The sequence below is a fragment of the Sinohyriopsis cumingii genome, chromosome 9, assembly GCF_028554795.1.
Source record: "Sinohyriopsis cumingii isolate HCF-2022 chromosome 9, ASM2855479v2, whole genome shotgun sequence".
NCBI lineage: Eukaryota > Metazoa > Mollusca > Bivalvia > Unionida > Unionidae > Sinohyriopsis > Sinohyriopsis cumingii.
In genome coordinates this window covers 20,091,253-20,114,073 of record NC_142969.1, presented here as the reverse complement: position 1 = coordinate 20,114,073, position 22,821 = coordinate 20,091,253, and the positions used below count along the sequence as shown (strand labels likewise).

The 22,821-nt window shown below is 35.8% G+C and overlaps 1 protein-coding gene across 2 annotated transcripts in view; it reads left to right on the top strand.

The window, feature by feature from the left end:
• LOC149791352 (uncharacterized) overlaps positions 1 to 8,574 on the top strand; it is a 77,164-nt gene extending 68,590 nt beyond the window's left edge. For both annotated transcript variants that reach the window (XM_089969895.1, XM_089969896.1), the window contains exon 4: positions 6,796 to 8,574. In XM_089969895.1, the coding sequence (XP_089826021.1) occupies positions 6,796 to 6,959 (164 nt within the window). In that variant the 3' untranslated portion in view covers positions 6,960 to 8,574. The remainder of the gene's footprint in view (positions 1 to 6,795) is intronic.
• Positions 8,575 to 22,821: the final 14,247 nt, after the last annotated feature.

Sequence of the window (22,821 nt, the reverse complement as noted above, 5' to 3'; positions counted from 1 at the left end):
TCCAAAATCAAACCAGTTATACTTTGTACACAAAAACCCTAATTCACCAAAATTCAAGACATATACCGAAAATCCATGGTCTCTTAACAAACAAATACTTAATGAAAGATAATGGTAAAACGAGGGGGTGTAGCCATCTTTATCGGCGACCTACTCCCAAATGCAACATTTGAACAACACTCCAAATCTCCAGTGGACATCGACAATCCCGTAACCCTGGACAATTTTCATTTGAAATGCTTAATTGATATGACCCCGGTAAGCCACATGCTGCTTCCCACCTCAGCTATGCTTAATGAACCAGCTCAACGGGTGAGTATATGGTTTGTGGTGATTTCGACGCGCAGAGCAAAGGATGGAGAGAAAACCATCTAGACAAGAGAGGCTTATTGATTGAAGAATGGATCCTTAACATCAACCTAGTCATACTAAATGACGGTACCAACACCAGAATCTCCCCGGAGGATGGTTTTCTATCAGCAATTGGTCTAAAAATATGCACACCCAAATTAGCATATATAACCACTTAGGAAGTAGAGAATCCACATGAGGTAGAGACCATTTTCCTATACTTATTACCAAAACTCTTACGAACGCAGTCGCTACCTCCTCAAAAGTACCCAAATGGAGACGACAAAGCCTACTGGCATACATTCAATACACTACACACCAGTATAAATATAGCCAATTTACAAGATGATTACATTGGCAGATACGACCGAAATATCCTTGAAAAGATCAATGCAGCCTCCACACAAAGGATCCCCATTACTGGAACAAATAACAAATCAATACTAACAACCCATTCCATGGTAGACTGATGACTGCAAAACAATAATCGAGGGAAAAAAGCCCTCAATACATTTCGACATTCAGGACAATCAACATACTCTGAATACAAAGGCAAAGACAAACAATCAAAACTTCTTATCAAAAGAGCAAAGGAAACATCATGACAAAAGTACTGCTCCATCCTTGAGATCAAGCAATGCAATTCCAGGCAGGTCTGGAAGAAAATAAAAGCAATGAAAGGCAACAATAGTAACAGGATCCCAGACATCAAAAGTCCATCAACCGATCAAGAAAAAGCTGACCATGTCGCACAATATTTCGCCGGAATGAGTTAATTCCAAGGAGACAGAGCAACAGTGGAGAATAAATATCCCCATGTTTGCTAATCTAGATTACAGGATCTCCCTTCTTAACGACCCTTTTACCTTAGAAGAGTGGAACGCTGCCCTCAGAAATAAAATTTGCAACTCTACAGGAGAAGACAATCTGGGATATGAAATCTACAAAAAATGTTCCATCCAATATTGAAGTAATCTTATTAGACATGCTTAATCAAACATACCTAAAAATGGAAACATAGTATAGTTTAAAGTTTAAAGCTGGTAAAGACCCAACTGAATTATCATCCTACCGACCAAACTCCCTCACCGACACTATATGAAAGGTGATGGAGAATATGATAAATAATAGACTTAAACATCACTTAGAAGGAAATAATCTCCTCTTAAACGACCAAAGTGGCTTCCGAAACAATAGATCCACCCTGGACCAAGTAATAAGGCTTGAGTGGCGCATTAAACGAGCTCTTAATGCTAAACGAAAATGCGATCGACATCTCACAGAGATTTTTCTAGAGCTTGAAAATGCCTTTGACTTAGATTAGAATGATGGGCTCGTCGCGAAACTGAACCACTATTTAATCATCGGCCACATACATAAATGGATCAAAAACGTTTTAAAGGATAGACATATTAGAACCAGAATGTGCGACCAATATTGAGAAGACTACGTATTAAAAAATGGCATCGCCCAAGGAAATGTATTAAGCCCGACCCTATTTACTATCATGATCAATGACATAGAACGCTCTGTTTACCTCAGTAAAATTGATCTATCGCAATTTACTGACGACAGTGGCATATAGAAAGCGGGCAACCCGCGCAGTCAGCAGTTATTTCTGAGTTGCAAACCACTTTAACTAAAATTGGTAGGTGGGCCGACAAATGGGGTGTAAACTACCAAAAGGAAAAACAACTGGATTTCTTTTTTCTCCCAACAAAAGGTACATGATAGAACCCTCAACCCTGTACATACAAGGTGAACCGATCAAATTTTATTAAGTAGCAACATGTTTAGCTATGCATTACGACCAGCATCTATCATGGAAAGACCACATCAGTGAACTAACACGCAAACGTAACAGAAACCTAAACATCTTTAAAAACATCAAAGGTCTAAAGTAGTGTGCTGACCAAGACACACGCGTAACGCTCTACAGAGCCTTCATTAGGTCCAAACTGGATAATGGATGCCAAATCTACGCCACAGCCAAACCCTCACACCTCTAACGACTTGACATAATCGAAACCAAAGCGTTGCGTATATGTACAGGTACACTCAAAAACACTTCCAAAGATGAACTCCAGATCCTTTTAGGCGAAATATCATTAATATTGAGAAGAGAATAATGAACAATAAGGTATGCAGCCAGAATCTCCATACACAACACCAGCTATCCCACAAGGTACATTATAAAAAAATGCAACATCCTATTTAGCCAGAGACTTGTCCCCATCAGGGAAAAAGATCCACACACTATGTAAAGAATTACAAATTAAATGCATTCATGCAGAGCCCATCATATACCCAGACCCGACACCATGGGCAAGTAGAAAACCCAGTATCAATACCTTAGCAATAACTTTCGGCTCCAAAGAAGAACAACCATTAGATATCGAATCAAAGATCCTGACTATACTGGACAATTCCTATAAGGAATTTCTCAAAATATTCACAGACGGATCCAAAACAATTAACTCAGACCGAACTGCTGCAGCCCTAACTATCTCTGAACTAAATAAGACAACAGGTAGCAGACCCCCGGTTAATTGCTCAGTATAAACAACCGAGTTTTGGGCCATATTTGAAGCTTCGAAAATAGCAAATCAACAAAAATTATGGAAAACACTAATAATCAGCGATTCACTTAGTGTACTAAAAACCTTGGAAACTGGAAATTCAAAGTGGCGTAAAAACCTCCTAAAAGGAAACAAACTTTTTGCTTACAAACATGGACAAGCAAGATCAAATTGTAAAATTCATGTGGGTCCCGTCCCTAACCAACATCCCAGGCAATGACACGGATGACTTAGCAGCAAGAAACAAACTCAACGAACCAAAACAGACCCACATTGATTACAGCGTCCCATAATTAACAGTGTGATATATATTAAAAAATTGCCTTTAATGTCAAACCGAATGGAACACATGCTCCAAAAGGTAGCGTGGGGAAATATATCCTGGATAATCGAGATAATGGAGCAAAATGCCCCTATTGCATCGAAGATGAAGATCTCAGGTACGTATTCAACACTTGGATGAGATATAGAGAACCAATGAATAAACTAACTAGCTCTCTTATGAATATTGGCACCCCATATACTTACCCCGATTTTCTGTACCAAAGCAACTATAACCCGCAGATTGATACAATTGAAAAAATATTACTCTGCCTCTCATATTTAGACCGGTCTGACATTTAACTCCATCAATTACCCCCATACTCACAAAACCATCTGGTCATGATGCCATAGGACGCCCCACTTGGTAGACTGGGTGCGAAACTAGAGCTGATGTAGTGTACGGTTCACTGCCCAAGTAGGGGTGTCTACTGCCAAGAAAGGGCTGATGCTGCACCTGTACCTATCACACACTACAGCACCATGGGTAGTCCGAAAATATGGCCTGCTAAGCAAAGCAATGGTTGACTGGTTACCAATTCGCCCTCATTACGAACACTAGCAAAATCTATCTACTCTCTCTCTCTCTCCCCCCCCCCTATCTCTCTCTCTCTCTCTCTCTCTCTTACAACTTATGGCATAGTGAATCATTTACATATATGAATCAAAACTGGCCTATAAAATGAGCTAAAATAAGGTGGCTAAAATCCCAGCCATCAGGACCAGCTGCACAATGCGGCAACGATTCGACCAATAACTTGTTAAATTTAATGTAAGACCCTAAAATTAGATATATGCTGTGGCTAATAGCCCAATGCCATGAGGTCCAGCCGCACAAAGTGGCACCGAAAATGTTACAATTAATAAGTAGGAAACCAAAATTTCGAATTATAAGGTGGCTAAAACCAGATCATCAGGCCTCTCCCCACATGGCGAAAACATTTATAACTAGAGTAAGATCACATAAATAATAACTGATTAAAACATTCCCCTTAAATTAGACAAGTAAGCTCCACTATGCCAGATCTATCCTACTAACAGCACAAATAATGATTTTCCAAATTTTAAATACGGCAAGACGACAACATTTAAGTTTCGGAAAATTGGGAACAAACGAAACGACCCGGGTGTAAAGCGCTCTCCTCACATTCAGTCACACATATCCTTGTCGTTGCCTGACATTTGCTATATAAGTGAGTGCGTATGTGCCACTCCCACTCACCACGAGTCCCGTGAGACATCAATGTCTAGAAAATCGGACTAATCGAATAGTACTTTTTAAGTGCTTGAATGCGCTGGGGGACGTGGCTCCATTCCGTCCCCCTCGAAACAATTAATCAGCCCCAATTGGGACATTTACCAGTCGTACATGCTCGTATGGGCAAATACGACTAAAATTAAAACATAAACTGACTGACTGACAGTCTGGCTACATGTCTTTGATTCATCAACTGAAAGAACATGAGCAGTCTCACCAAACTCTTGGAACTTCATATGCACCTGGAGTACGTCAGATGCCTGCTGGACGAGCTGGCCATGAAGGCGATTGCATTGAAAGTGGAAGACGAGAAGAGAAAAAGAAAGAATAGGAGGAAAAGAAAAGACATACCTTACCTCACCTCATCCTGAGAAAGACCAGCGAAGTCAAGCCTATGGTGAGGACACCGCGCCAGCGACAAGCACCACAGCCACTACCACCATCACCAAGACCCGTGGTTCCCCTTACAGAAACTGGGAAGAGGAACTAAGGCGGTCACAGCTAACCAGATCTCTAGAAAATAGACTATTCAAGTTGCCAGTTGGTGTGAATATGGAGTAATGTGACCATAGACACTCACTCCTTTGCTGACGTAAGTGAGTTTGTGTGTGTGTGTGTGTGTGTGTGTGTGTGTGTGTGTGTGTATGTGTATGCGTGCGTGTACGTTATGTGGATGGTAGATTTGGGGTTTGTTTTCTCTTCTTTCTGTGTGTGGATAGTCGATTTTGGGGATTGTTTTGTCTCCTTCCCGTGTGTGGATAGAAGATTTGGGGTTTGTTGTATCTCCTTCCCGTGGGTAGATATTATATTTTGGGGTTTGCATGAGTTAGTGTACGTTTGTGTTGATAGTAGACTTGGGTTTGTTTTTTCTTCTTCCAATGTGTTGATAGTAAATTTGGGTTTGTAAGAGTTAGCGTACGTTGTGTGGATAGTAGATAGTATGTAAAGTGAATGTAAGCGATGCTTTCCTTCACGTCCGTGCTTCACATATATAAAGTCAAGCGTCTGTCATTCACGCCATTCTACGGAATAAGCAAAAAAGATAATGGCAAGCAACTATATGAATTAAATGTTGAAACTACAGGAAGTGGTGGATAGGATTGGCATGGTGGAAGTGCTACTAGTGAGACTTAAAAATGGGACCTGTAGTCCGCACACATTAAAAATGGAACTAAACAGTTTAATAAAGGCTAAGGAGCAACTGAGACAGATGATTAAAGAAGAAATGGAGAAAGGGGATGAAATAGGACATAGAAAAGATGAAAGAGGGCATACAAAATAGAAAAGGAAGAAGAAAATCAATGGGAGAAAGAGGAAGATGAGACAAAATGAGAAGAAGAAGAAAAAGATGAAGTAGAAGAAGTAGACAAAAATTGTATGACAAAAAAAATCCTGGTGGGAGAATAGATGAAATTAGAACAAGAAACCCAAAGCCCGTTTTCTGGGCTACTCATATGCCTCGAAAAGATTTACTTTCTTGCCTTAAATATTTTTTAGTCCGTTGTATAGTTTTTATGTCATAGATTGATGTTCATCAATCTATGTCTGTATGTTGTATGAGTTATATATGTGTATGTCCCGCCAGTCACGTTCCGCCAATCGTTCTAGGTTTCTTCCTGCTGTTTGGTCAGATTGAGGTCAGTACCATGTTATATTGTTAATAATCTTCAGCACCTTGGCGTCACCTCACCTGTTCCGTTCATATTGTCCCTATACAACCATCCCACTTTCCCTTGTCAGTATGCAGTCCCAATATTTCCCATGTTCAATTCCCATTATCCGTAAACGTTCCCAACGGTGTGGGGGATGTAATGTATTTTCCCATTGTCCCTATGGTATCGCACTATACTACTGCTGTTAATTTCTTTTATACAGCAGAATCGCTTATTTATATCGCGTATTTATAGAGTCATTCTAAAATTATCTCAAAATGCAAAAGGTTTTGAAAAGACATATATACATATATTCCAATACATCTAGCAACACCTGTAACGATCTTTCCCGTCAATCAACCCTTTTTACAGTCGAATCTTACATCATGTTGATTTCCTTTTTATCGCTAATCGGAGTTATAAATTATTGTTTGTTACTTAGAGCCCATGCGCATACAACTTGAGCAGAAGTTCTTTTTAAAAATACTGATCTAGAATGTGATTTCCTTATTGAAAAGAAAAGAAAATGATGAGTTTAGGTTATAGAATGCTTGAAATAATTACGAATACCATTTCTGTTGTTGTTACTCTATTCATTTTAATTGCATCAATATTTTCACTTTTTCTTCTGAAGCCTGCTGCGCCTTGGTAGAGTTAACAATTTACACCAGACATAAAAATGGATTTCCGAACGAGTACATCATCTGTTTCGCTTTGACCGTTACATCGCTTATCCTGGGGATCATAACCGGGGTCACTGGTATCTTAGACTACCCAAGGGTCATAGGTGGAAAGTAGAGGGTGCAACGATCTAGGAACTTCCTTACTGAGGATTTGTGGAACATCACCTTTAAAATCCGATAAACGTTTGTGCTCATCTTTTAGATGCAGTATTTAGATTATATCACTGTAAATGCTTTTAATCTTCGTGCATGGATAAACTATTGCAAAAGATCGAATTTGTATCAAGTTTACATTTCTAATCTTTTCTACCTTGGCTAATATTGTACGTAGGGAATATAACGATCCAACTATCTTTTTAAAATAAAAATTCACACTTTTCAGATACATTCGCTTTCTGGAGAACAAAATATACATATTTTATTATATCAATACTTTGAAGAACATGATTTATTATTATTTGAGGACATTTTAACACATACCTGTGTCAGTTTTAATACATACATATATACCTACCTACCTAACTACTTACGTACGTACCTACCTTCCTACTCACACACACACACACACGCATACATACATACATGCATACATACATACATACTGATTTGAATACACCGTACATTAGTTATTTTCTAGATTTCTAATTCACTATATTCTGTTACGTCCTGTTGTTGTACCTTGCTAATAAAGATTAACAGAAAAATTGAGATACGGAGCAAACGGAGGAGTGATATGTTCATAATTTAGATGTAGATAGTCACAAAATAAAGGATGTGAAGAAATCACTGGTTTTAGGTATCTGCCATCTAATTTTCAGGAGAAGTGGTGACTTAAGTTTTTCATTTGAGCAAAACTAATTATTTTTGTAAACTAATATATAATAGCTATAATTGTTTTTTTGCCTCACCCTTCCTGGAACTCAAATAGTTGGTCCATGTAGCATGCAATCCATACCCTCCATAAGCGGACTGAACTATAGGTGATAACTTTTCAGGATAAGCACATCATAGCAGGAGCTTTCGTTCAGGTGCAGCTGAAAGAGAAGGGTCAAAACCGATAATCTCATAAGAAGTATAATTTATACTGGATTTTCTTAATCTTTATCCTTTTGATAGATTTATTTATTGACCTGTGCAGCAGACGTATGTTTCATTTGTGAATATTACTATATGCCTTAATTATATCACGCAGCTTATCATATGCCAATTAAAGATTTCAATTGAATGTGATTATAAATAATAAATAATAAGCGTGTGTGTGTTTTGGATTTTTAACGTAGCTTTAACAGTTTTTCAGTCATATCGCTACATGATCCTGACACCAGGCCGACCAGTCCTAACACTAACCTGTTAATGCTGAGCGGCAAACCAGGCAGCTGTTAGTACCATCTTTATAAGTTTTTGTTATGACTCGGCCGGGGATCGAACCCAGGACCGCCCGCATCCAAGGCTGACGCTCTAACCACTAGGCCACAGGAGAGGTGATAAAACAAGGAAGACTAGATAATGACAACTTATGTGATACAGCTGTGTATGATTACAATTTTAGCCTATTAGAGAATTTCAAACAATATTGTAAATGTAGTAAGCAAAATTAAAGGCAGCCTGTGAGTTACTTGTGTTTTTAAATTTGCTTACAAGCCATTGCAAAATATTTATCAACTTTATTATAGTTCTCATTATTGTGTCATCCTGGATATAAAAATTTATTAAAATTTATTTCTTGATAACTTTTGTTTTTCTGTTCTGTATAACGTATAGACCAAACCAGATGCCCTCTCTCTCTCTCTCTCTCTCTCTCGTAGAATTGGCATAGTGACACATCAGCACAATACTAAAATACTGTGTCGTATCGATGAATGCAGGCCTCTTGTTATAGCAGTTCCGTAAGTCTATGATATCAGACGTAGACCGTACTCATATCTACGGATTTTTCATTGTATATTTTTGTGTTCACCAGTAGAGCTTCTAAGACTTTCTTTTTACAAAACAAATATGATGCCAATCGTGCTTACGCTCAAGCAAGATTATTCCTGGAATTAATGCGGTCAGCTGGTTGGAGGGCCCCGTCCAAGACAACTGCTAGCCGGCTGGTGGGCAATTTTTGCAATGCAATGGAAAGCAGAAGATGTTAGGCCAGTCATGCGCCACCTTGAGACCGGCTCAAAACTGACTTTTAAAATACAGACTTGCCACTCATTTAAAGTAAAACAGATGAATGACTATAAGCGATAATTATAAATATGTCAATTGTTCATTTATGTACATGTATGCGATTGTACTTTATATTATTCAATTATTCAAGGTTTGCAGAAAAAATGGTTTTCTGCAAAAAATACACGTCTGGTAACTAATACGAAAAACAGTCCTGTGGAGCCGATCGGGTGTGCAGAATTTTGCAATAAACAGTTTGTAATGTTAGGGAATGGTGGCATAATTTCTAGAGCGTGTAGTGTTTATGGATGGGATGCAATGTACGGTCTTTATGCCATAGATGTAGAGGAAATGTTCAAACAATGAATGACAACAACGAGCCGCGGAAGGAGGTAATCTGAGTGGTTGATTAAATGAGTGGTTGATAATTGAGCCAAAAGGCATTAAATTTCAATTAAGACATTATCTAAAGTTAAAGTGAAGTTTGTTAGATAATAGAAAGACGTGTCAAGACGCAATTTGTGCGAATGATAATAGAAGTAAAGGGAAATAAATAATTATTTAGGCAATCCCGAATGCTGAGAAAAACGTTTGTAGGTAATGGATAAAACAGTGAATAAGCGCACAATACGGGTGCAAAGGCAGGTAATTATCACATCCCTGCCTTATGCAAATGGCCCGCATGCTCTTCGCAAGAAATTACAAGTGTTTTGTTTGTAAAACCTTGAGTTCAAGAAAATGCTGTTGTAAAAGTCTGTCAGGTTATTCTGCACTTCCCGCCCCCACCCACCAAAAAATAAATTGCAGAATAAATAACAAAACAAAACAAAACAAGAAAAATCAAGAATAAGAAAAAGTATAGGCATAAATAAAACGCTTAGCCATTTCTTAACGTATTATATCGTGGCAAGAATGCAGTTCTCACATTCGCCCAGTGTAATGCACTTGAGCATGATGTCAGGAAGCCATCGACTACCATAACTGTTTAGAGGAACTTGGTAAGGACAGAATGCAATACGACTGCTATGTGACCAACAATGCAGGTAACATCAAACTGCGAATCTAGTCTGAAAAGAATATAAGGGTGCCAGTTGTGTTTCATGCTATCGGAATATCCTCTTCTGGTAAAATAAGTATCCTCCCAAGCACCATGAAGAATTACGAATTCTCGCTAGGGCAGCTATAGTTTATTGATTGCCTCTATTTCATGAAGAGCAGCTTCAAAAAGCTAGCGGCAATCCGTCCAAATGTCGCATTTCGTGTGACAGCAGAAAACAGATCTGAATCTTCCCACAAACAAAACATTAACTTATACAAAACGAGCAACTGGGAGCGATTCAAAGAACATAGCTTCTAGAGATAGAGTCATGCTATAGCGAAACTTGCAGTGCAGGTACATCCAGGAAATATTATGAACGTACACAGGGCGTGTGCAAAACATTTGACTTTGAAATGAAAGTATGTAATGAAGACCTTTACTTCATGAGAGATGTGCTCTTGTTTACGGACGTATTTCGATTCTTTCCGTGACACGTTGCTAATGAACTACAGCTTTCACCGCCCATTTACTACAGTGCACCTTTAATGGCTCCCGTACTACAAATCATAGGCCCCGGATGTGAGATGATCAGAGAATTTGACAAGACATATTGAATGAGAAGTGCATCTCTGGTGGCATTTCGATGATGAGCTGGTAAAATAGAACAACCGACTGTGACGAAACTATGAAAGGATAAAAGGCAACACAATCAATTCTTGCTCTCTTTATATGCTCACATGTGTAATGATAAAATAAGAACTAATATCAATTAGACATGTGCTTTTGCTAATTAAGAAATGAAGTAATAATAAGATAATCCTTAATTAGCTTTTAACAATAGCGTTATGCCTGTTTTCTTATGCAATGGAATGTTCTACTGAATTAATGATGCAGACTATATTTGCATTCCTGTGAGATTTCATCCCTCTGTTACTGATAGTATGGAATCTGGACATTTCTGCATCATTTAAATGTAACACAAATTAAGGTGTCAATTTATTGACACCTCTCATGTCATTGTGACGAAGAGACGGTAAAATTGTGTCGCTATCACTTTTTTATCTGGTAAATTCTTAGCAAAACGTTTCTCTGGAATCATAATGAGAAAACACGTTCATGATAAAATGGTGGAAATGAGAACAATCTCATGCTTTTTTCCATACGTAATTATATAGGAATGTCGGTTTGATTTAATTACACAAATTGTATCTTAATATTTTAGATGTTATCTTCCCTTTCATACAGCTAGCACCTCTCGCAATAAGCACATAATACAAATCTAGCGGGAGTGATTCCTCCTCAGTCTTTGTGACGAAGAGACAGTTAAACCTCCTCACTCCAAATTCATGATACAAGGGCTTCAGATCCTAAGCCGTATCATTTAATTCTTTTATCATCTTTGTGTCATTTTCGTTATGTTCCTCAACCGCATAAAACATGTCAATATTTTGTAATATTACTTTATAATCATTTTGTTTCTTTATAAAGGACTACTTAACTATTCTTAAATTTGCATCCGTGAAATGTTTATTTGTAAATAAGTCACTATTAACGTGTCACAAACATGACAGCCATTCGGCATTTTATGGGGAGATTTAAAATAAATAGACAGACATCTTGAATATGATATACAATATATTATCCCAACATATATATTTAAGAAACAAACAACAAAACATAGATCAATCAAACGAAACATTATTTATATTCTTTACGATCTTGGAGTGTTGATCTTGTACACACACATAACATGTAATTTCACTCTCATTTTTTAGACAAATATCCATTAATTATCATTGCTATTTCTTTAAAATAACATTTGTATTTGTGCTTTATTAAGAGTGACAGGCATATTACTTTAAAATGTGTGCTGAACACTTCATACCAAAATAATAAGTTAAATGTTGGAGTTTACTGTATCGTAAGTGTTATATAGCATAACTTGCATAAGTGACCAACATACCACTTAACCACACTGGTCACTCACCGGACTCCTCATATATTGCTTGACCCATCCATGTCCTTGCAAACTGTTTGATGTAATGTGAAATCCATCAGGCTCCTCACACACCACTTGTAAACTAAGTAAGCCACCAGGTTCCGTAAAATACTTTTGATGACCTATGCAATCAATAATGATCGATGTATACCATTTGACTTACATAAGCCACCAAATGGATTCCTTCATACCGTTTGACTGGCTCCAATGAGAGCGAGAATGCTTAATGAACACCAAGCAGATCAGTTCGATAGGTCAGGGACGCCTGTGTAATTATTCTAAAGTTGGATGTCTTGCTGTAACCCTACCTGGAAGAAAGTCCAAATTCAACCTATCATTATTTTAATTTTGGAGTGAAACAGAGATGTAACCTCAGTCATAAACATTGTTATTGACCATCCTGATACTTGTATTCGTTCTGTGCTTCTGATATTAGTACAAATTACATAATATACGCATATGTTATTGTATTACTAGCATCTTTGGAAAAATGGCTTGAAAAGCCAATAAATAAATATTTTTTTTTTTTCAAAAGAGATGGGTATCTAGAGAACAGGGATAAAGAACTATTCTGTGTTTTGAGGAACATTTGCCATAAATGTAAAATATTTATTAGGCATACATGCCTTATAGCATTTGAAGAAAAGTAGTGAGTTGGGGAAGGGGCGTCTCCTGGACGTATTCATTAAAATACAGTGAATAAAGTACTGGTGACTATACGACAGGGGTTCAGAGCTGGCAGTGACCGAAATTGAAATAAGTCACAAGTAGCGGGACAACCACTAAATTATTTTATTCTAATTACACTTTCACCTATCAGCTCGGGCAATGAAATATACTTACACAAACAAGGATTGGTGGAATTTAATATTCACGTACGTGTACACCACATCGAGACATTTTCTATTAACAGTGTAGCATGCCAGGGATATAGCATCATGACTGAACGAGAAGACAATGTCGAACACTCGCGCGAGACTGGACATGTTTCCTCTGCTTCCAGAAAAGCATCCGTTGTCAACTGAAAAGTTCTCAAGCTAACTAATGTTACAAATATATTTCCGTTAATAACTAACAACCACACATTCCATGGTAGTCTAGTATCACACTTTCGTATGATTTAACTATACCCTTTTATTAAGCCGTGTATCAGTTTAACATGCCACACCTAGTACACAAAGTTACACATAGATCAAGTTCCTGAATAATTACAATATTCGTAGGGTTCCTTTTTATTAAGAAGATTAATTTTAGAAATCTAATCCATACTGCCATAAAGTCGAGTGGATCTGCACCTTATGATGCCAATTCTCAGCAATTAGCAAATTACCTTGATAAATATCTTTCAACGCCAATTCTACATAATCTAACAAATACCAACTCAAATGGGACGGACACTCAATTTCAAACAGTAAACGCCTTTGGTTCCCTGCGGCAGGAAAACAAATGCATGGAGGGCGTTCAATATTATCCCCTCCGTGACCGACAATATCCGGGTAATTACCCTAACTTGAAGTTTTTCTGTTTTATTTGTGCAAAATTTCAACACGCTCTAACATGCTTTTTACTTACGGGTGTATGTACATATATCTTGTTGAGAATATGTTATTTTCGTGTACAAAAACAAAACAAAAAAATAAAACAACCCAAAAATTAGCAAAGCGCTAAATTATGTTCCATGCAGGTACATATCGATGCAACACACACACACACACACACACACACACACACATTCTTGTATTTGGTGGACATCGAGGACATGGGAATGTAAACTCGTATCGAGGACATTTTTTTCTGGCTATCTTGGAATGAGAAAAAAACTAAATACAGTTTCTGGCAGCAAAATGATACTAAATGTCGAAGTACTCTATGATTAATTCTAAGGACTATGAAATTTAGCAATGCAAGGGAGGACGCGTACATTTACACAAACAGTCTGTATAGTCCAGTCACACATATATATTGACCACAACATTGAAATTGCAGAAATGTGAATTTATGGACAACTGTGATTCCCATTATCTTGCATAATTAATATGAAAAGAAACATTATCAAACCATACATGAATTGTTCCGATTTGATGAATTTGTGCACGCATACATACGTGTGGTTCATTTCTATTCATCGCATGGATGTCTTTACACGTTTCAAGAACAAAAGGACGATCGCATCATTATTAGAGCCTGTTCTTGGCAATACATCAGTCATTAATTGCTGCTTTAAACAGCATTGTGGTAGCCATGTGATTCCACACAGTCCATAAATATAAATAGAACGAAGCACAGGACTAAATTTTCAAATAAGCTCATGTATAACAAAATGCACTGTGCTGTAGTAAGTTACAAGAAGTCATATATATATATATATATATATATATATATATATATATATATATATATATATATATATATATATATATATATATATATGTGTGTGTGTGTGTGTGTGTGTGTGTGTGTGTGTATGTATATTGTTATGCATATTTGATATAATTTAATTGTTTGTTTGTTAGTTTCCAATTTTTTATTCCATTACATGCTATTGTAATCTAACTTCATTATCTGGATTTAACATTTTCCAGAAATTCAGTTCAGTTGGATCTGACTGTTTTTCGTAAACACTATTAACAATCTTTGTATCTAATGCAAACATATCAACTGACCTTGATTCAGAAATCAGTGAGAGCTGAGGTAAATTATGTTTTTAATTTTACAAAGTTGGTTGTTTTGAAAGACCCTAAGCGTGACAAAGAATATTGGGAGCTTGTCCTTGGGATATATAAATTTTAGCTAAAATATTGCAGAAAACATTGTTTTTTTATATTTGAAGTCCCCTAATTTTTGAAAATATTTCAATCCCAAGTATTATTTTACATTTTATAAATATGTAGTGAAATCCGCAAGCTTTTTTAATAATGTCATCAAAAGTTCTTTGTTTCAGATCCTACAAAGGAACAATTAGACCTTTAGACAAAAGATACATTGATTCAACTTGCCAGAAAATATGATCTTTCTGAGGCAAAGGCTTCCTTAAGGAGGTAAGAAATAAAACATATTTTGGTCCACTATTTGGTAGAAAAGAGTGATTTGGATAAACGTGCTTTAGTTAAGATCAGGAAATCTGTGTCAGACTCTGACATAAAGGTAACGGAATTAAAATTAAAATACAAAATGGAATTAGAGTTCAGAAAGCTGGAACTTCAGAAAGGTAAAGTTAAACAATAAATGCAGTTGCAAATGGAGAAGGAGAAAGAACAAATGCAATTACAGAAAGAACAAATGCAAATGCAATTAGATAAGTAAGAAAGAGAGAAAAAAGGACAAGCAGTTACAAAGAGAACTAATGATGTTACAGTAGAGAGAGAGAGAGAGAGAGAGAGAGAGAGAGAGAGAGAGAGAAACAAATGCAGTTACAATATGAGAAAGAGGAGAGAAAGATAGAGACAGATGCAAAGAGAGAATGAAGAGAGGGAATATAAATTTATAATAAAAGAAACAGAACTTTCAAGTGTAATGGATGTTCCCATTTCACATACAAATTCAAATTCTGATATTACCTAGAATATTAGGTTAGTGCCCCCTTTTCGAGATAAAGATGAAGACACATATTTTTCTTATTTTGAAAAAGTGGCTGAAAATTTGAAATGGCCAAGAAAGCAATGGACTCAATTATTACAGTGTGCACTTTATGGCAAAGCCCGGTAAATCTATTCATCCTTTCAGTACAGTAGAATGCTGAGTTTGATTTGGTGAAGGAATGCATCTTAACGGGTTATGAGATAGTCCCTGAAGCTTATCGGCAGCAATTAAGGAATTATAACAAAGAAGCTGGACAAAAGTGTATCGAATTTGCCCGAGAAACATAGCAGTTATTTGATAGATGGTGCTTAGCCAAGAAAGTTTATCAAGATTATGAAAGTCATAGACAATTTGTATTACATGAAGAGTTCAAGAACTGTGTCTATACTGACATTAAAACTTATCTTGATGAGCATAAGGTCGAAACTTTGGAAAATGCTGCATAAAGTTTCTTTTGTAAGAAAGACTTCCACTATGAAATCATCTGGCATAAGAGTATTTCAGCCTAATACATGCCCTTCTAAATCTTAATCTGGAACAACTTTTAAAAATCAAGCTTCTGAAAAGCTTGATCAAAAATCATTGTCTCTTCCTACGTGTTCCTATTACAAGAAGAAAGGACATTTGACTTATGACTGTTGCAAATTGAAAAATAAGCATCAGAATAAAGACAGACCTATTCCAAATGATCTTATTACTAAGAGGTCAAGGTCAAGTTCATTTATTGAAAACAATACATTTGTTGGGTCTAATAAATCCCAGTCTGATTTGATTATAGAGAATTATGAACCATTCATATCGGAGGGTTCTACACCATTCTTGGGTGATTTGGCCAATCCCATCATTATTAAAATTTTAAGGGACATAGGGGCTTATCAGAATCTTTTATTATCAGGTACTTTGCCTTTTTCTGTGCAGTCTTCTTATCATGAAATTGTTCTTATTCAGGGAGTAATGCGACTTTGTTAATGTTCCTCTCCATTGTTTAAATTTGTCATCAGACTTAGGCTCAAAACACATGATTGTTGCAACAGTATATGCTTTACCCGCTGAGGGCATTCATTTATTACTAGGCTACGACCCAGCTGGAGATCAGGTTGTGGTTATTCTACTTGTAACTGACAAGCCTTGTTTGGATCAGAAAGTCGATCCAAATGAAAAAGAATTCCCTGATTTAAACCTAGCTTGTGCAGTTACTAGAGTTGTGGTAAAGAAAGCTCTTGAAAATGACATTGGTCAGGAAAGTATTCCTCTAGCTGACACATGGATTGGTCAGGCTTTTGATGAGGTCACTTTCACTCCTTGTTTGGATCAATCAGAGGTTATTGATCACTGTGATCCGCTTTTAAATTCACATTCTCTTTATTATAATCAGGGTAACAAATGACATTCAGTTGACATCGAACAGGAAATAAATTCTGATATCTTCTGCTTGTTTCAAAAGGTCATTAGTGAAACTGAAGCCACTAAAATGCCTATCTGTTATTTCACTACAAATGGATTTCTTATGAGAAAATGGAGACCTCGAAGGTACGGTACCTGCTGATGACGAGTGGTCAGTGAACTATCAAATTGTAGTTCCACAATCTTACAGACAGGAAATATTTAGTCTGGTCCATGAAATTCATTTGGCTGGTCCGTTAGTGACTAATAAGACTGATCACAAGATGTTGACTCACTTCTATTGGCCAAAACTTAAAAGTGCTGTTTGTAAATTCTGTATATCTTGTCATATTTGTCAAATGGTAAGTAAAACCCAATCAGAAGATATCTAATGTTCATCTAGAACCTATTTCTGCATTTGACGAAACATTTGGCAGAATTATGGTAGATTGTGTTGGTCTCTTACCTAAGACTAAGTCAGGCAACCAATACTTGTTGACCACAACGTGTGCGTCAACAAGGTTCCATTGCCAATTCCTTTAAGGAATATTAAATCGAAAACAAGAGTAAAAGCTTTGATAACGTGTTTTTAAAAACTCAGTTTGGCTTTCCCAAACCTGTCCAATCTGTTCAAAGGTCAAATTCAATGTCTGAAATTTTCCAGCAAGCTTTGAAAACACTGAGTGGACAATAGAAGTTGTGGAAAAAGAAGCTTCTTTCTAATGAAGAATACTGAAATTTATCTTCTTGATTATGTTTTCAGTTTTAAGTATAAGTTGTCAAATACTTGTGAGGTTGTAAGAGCGTATCTGCACTCAGTCAAAAATGAAATACCACAAATTTTCTTCAGGCCAAGTATTATGGTCCTTACACAGTTATAAAGAAAGCAAATGATTTAAATTACATCATTAGTATTCATGGGAGGCGAAAGAAGAAATAACGTTGCCTCATAAACATGTTAAAAGAGTATATTGAGAGATATAGACAGGTTAATCATGCAATTAATTTAGTTGTACCTGTCCCACTCAGTGAAAATTTAAGTGAATGAATACCATCCGGCTCTATTAACTTTGGTGTGGCAAATCTTCCGAATTCAGTTATTATGAATGATCTTAAACAGTTATTGTGTGAATATGAGCACTTATTTCCAGATGTTCTTACAAGAACAAGCAAAATTTTCCATGATGTTGAAATTGTAAATTCAACACCTGTGAAACAACACACGAACTGGATGAACCCTCTCTAACATGAATACATAAACAAAGAAATTCAGTTTTTGCTGTCGAAATATTTCATAGAGAACAGTAAAAGTGACTGTGCACTGATTATAGGAAGGTGAACAGTGAGACTAAAACAGATTCGGCATTCGTGACTCCAGATGAACTTTATCAATTTTAAGTGATGCCATTTGGGATGAAGGGTACGCCCAGTACTTGTCAACGTGTAATGAATACGATTATATCAAGTCTAAATAATTGTGATTCTTATATCGATGATGTCATCATCTACAACGAGACCTGGAAAGAATATTTAGCAACAATTTGGAAAATCTTTGACAGACTCACAGATGCAAGTTTGGTAATTAATTTATCCAAAATTGAGTTTGCCGTGCTAATGTGACAATTATCTGACGTATTTTGGGACATGGACAAATTAAATCTATAGATGCTAATGTCAAAGCTATCTATAAATTCCCTTGCCTGTTAATAAAAAGCAAATGATGCGTTTTTAGGTATGGCTGGATACTATCTGAAATTTGATTCAATTTTTTCATAATTGCTGAACAAATGACAAATTGAATGAGCAAGAAAAACAAGTTTCTTTTAGACTGAAAAATATCAAGAGGGTTTTGAAAAGTTAAAATCTATACTTAAAGGAGTGCCTGTTCTTACAGCTTTAAATTTCAGTCAATCATTTAAACTGTCTGTTGATGCAAGTAATATGGGGGTTGGAGCAGTAATGATTCAAGAAGACGAAACTAGTGTTGATCATCCAGTGTGTTATTTTTCTAAGAAATTAAGTAAGTACCAAAGACATTATTCAACAATCGAGAATGAAATTTTGGCTTTATCATCAGCATTACAACATTTTGCAGTTTACATTAATTCAGCTCCTTCATCGATTATTTTGTTTAGTGATCACAACACCATTACTTTCATTGGCAAGATGAAAATTCGAAATCAGAGACTACTTATGTGGAATTTGTTGTTACAGGAATATAATGCTGACAATCGGCACATCCAGGGAGAAAAGAATTTAATAGCAGATTCACTTTACACTGCATATAAATGTATTATCTTATCTATACTTTGCATACTTTATAAGAGTTCTTTTTTTAAAAACTTCATGAATATTAAATCTATGGTAAAACTAGATTATTATATAAATATATCTTCTTATTTTTGGGGAGTGTTATGAATATTTGATTTAATTTATATTTGATTTAATTTCATTGTTTATTTGTTAGGTTTAAGTTTTGTTTATTTCATTGCATGATATTGTAATCGAATTTTATTTACTGGATTTGACATTTTCCAGAAATTCAGTTCTGTTGAACCTGTCTGTTTTTCGTAAAGACTAATAAAAGAAACTTGTATCTAATGCTGACAAAGGTCTGAAATTTATTGAGACATCAGTGAGAGTTGAAGTAAAGAACTCTTTTTAAAACATTTGTATTCTTTCTTAGAGTAAGATTCATAAAGTGAATATTGAGAGTACTCGAGAGAGACAGAGACAGAGACAAAGAGAGAGAGACAGAGAGAGACAGAAACAGAGACAGAGAGAGAGAGTGAGAGACAGAGAGAGACAGAGAGGGGGGTAGAGAGATGATATTATTTTATTCCTCCATTGTTTTGTGAAGATTTTAAGACAAAGTATAACAATGCAATGAATTATATAGAATAACAAAAATAGTGGATTCGTTACTTATGAAGTCCTCTGAATTATTTCCAATAGCAAATGAATAAAAAATATCATTAGTAAACTATATATATATATATATATATATATATATATATATATATATATATATATATATATATATATATATATATATATGTATATGATAGAACATTTTGAAAATGTATCCTCGCAACAAAAATAGTTATTTTCTAATCGCTTCGCAATCCAGTACAAGTATTTCTTTCCTTACATGCTGTGTGAGTTCACTATTGAATCTAATATATAATATCATTTATCTTAATGAAATATTTGGTAGATAGTCTGCTCACAATTATTCATTCCTCAAGTTCTAAACGTCAATTAAACCACCAAGTAATATAATCAGTATAACATAATCGATCTGATCACAGAAATCACGGTAAATCACTGGAGGCATATACGAAAAAAGACTTTCCATCAAGTGGTTTCTTTCGTCTAAGGTTAAGGCACAATTCATCGAAATGTGCAAAATACGGTCATGACTCAGTTTGCCTCATAGGGGACACAGTCCAGGTCTTGCCTCCATTCCTCCAATACGAAATAATGTCCCATATTCAATTTTTCTGCTTGGGTCAGTATAAGCTATTTTCCATAGATGATGCATTTTTAGTCCTGGATTTATTTTTACAAATCTACCGAAGCCTTCTAATGAATTTCTGATACTCATTTCATGTTTTCTCTCTTCAAATATCTGTATTCTTGTCCCAATTAAGTTTTTCCATGTTCTTTTGTCTGGAAATTTTCCAGTGAAAATACAGTCTTTGAGATAGTCTTATAAATGATACTATTCGAGTACAGTATTTATATCAAATATAAAAGAGTTGTAGCTATGTTGGGGATCAAAAATCAAATTTCCAACAGCTCAGAGGAAAACATTTTTAGCAGTTAAGTTTGCTGATGTTCTACACATGTGACCAATGAATACGAGTTTTTGCTTATCTGTGCTAGCTTCCATTGATATCATCCCCAATCATGATGTCGTAGATCCAATAGGCGATCTTTGAGGGAAACCTTGTAGTCTCCGGGCGAAATATCGTTGTATTTTCTCCAATGACTCAATGCCCTGATATGACATAAATCCAGAGTTCTGAGCCATACAAAGCAGACGGCGTTATAACTCTTTCCCAGACTTTCACAGAAACTATATAGGATTTAATCCAAATAGGTATAGTGAGTTTATTACACGTTTAGCTTTATTGTAGGAATAGACTATACGATCATTAGTTTTCATTGGTTGTGAAAAGGTAACTCCTGCATATTTCACTTTTATTGCTCTAGCAATATGCTGTGATCCTAGAGCAATTCCATTTGATGAGTACACTTCATTTTTGTTCACTAAATATCATACAATTACTCTTGTAAGAGTGATATTTCAAATTTCCACTTATGTTCATACTGATAAGCTGTATTCACGAGTATTTCTAATCCATTCAGGTAAAAGCATGCCAGGTATGTCCGTCTGATTCACTCTTATCCCGCAAATAGTCATTACTAGTTCATTCAATAGGTCATTTATGTGCACAAGAAATAAAAAAGCCGACATAACACGCCCTTGACCAACGTCTCTCCGTAATGGAAATGTGTTCGATATACATCCTCTACACACTACACAGGCATTTGACTGTGTGAAGAAATGAGCGATTATTCTCTATATGTTTGCATTAATTCCAACTATTTTTAGTTTTTGTAGTAGTCCACAATGCCACAAGTCTATCGAATGCCTTTTTATTATCCAGAAAAACAGCATATACATTAGAGTTATGATTATTTAAAACATTCTTGAAAAGTAAATGCAGCGGAGATAGCTTCAGCCTCCTTACGAAATCCAAATTGATAAGGATGTGGAAAGTTTATTTTGTCTAAATACTTTTGAATTCTGTTCATCAATATTTTTTCAAACAATTTTCCCAGACAAGATGTCAATGTTATACCACGATAATTCACCAGATCCTTTTCATCTTTACCATTTTTGTTTGTATATCGGTATAATCATCCCACATCTATATACATTAGGCAAATACTCATACTGGATCATGTAATTAAAAAGGGCAGTTAAATGTCTCATCAAATATTTTCCACCACGTTTTAAGTGCTCATTTGATACGTAATCAATGCCTGGCGATATTTTTGTTTTTAGCTACTTGATATGCTGAAACACTGCTTCCTCTGTACTAGTTTGCTTTCTTCGTACATATTTTTCATTTTGACACAATCATTATGTTCCTCATATGTTGTACCACTTAATTCAGAAAATATAATTTCAATAGACTGACACAGTCATTAAAATTTTCAGATTCTACTTCTCGAAATGCAATATTACCTATATCCGATTTATCTTTCCTATTTTCCCGTGTGACTGCATAGAATTCATCTATTCCCATTTCTGCACTCTTTTTCTCTAGCCTACGTTTCTTTCCAAACTTTCTTTCAGCGTCCTTGTATTTTCTTTTGATGTCACACTCTGTGCTTCTATTGTTTCCTGCTTTGATCCATATATCTGTCTGGTGCAGTTATTACACTCTTAGTTATCAACTCATTATACTTCTCTATATCTTATACCTTTTTACAATCATAGGTGAATTTCAAGAATGCACTAACATCAGATTTATACATGCCGATTTCTAATGGATTTGCCAATTTTCATTTCATTCATGGAGATACATGTTTTATTTTTATTTTCTTTTAATATATCTTTTGCAAGTGCCGCTGTAATAGGTAGGTGATCTGATATTGAGAAATCAATTTTGCAATTCACTATGTGTCTTTTTACAGCAGGTATTTATATATAATCAAGTGTGGACGTTCGTGACACGTCTTTTGATCCATACGTGATGTGCTTCATGTGGTTTTATCACCAACGTAGCAACTATGTTTCTCTGTTCT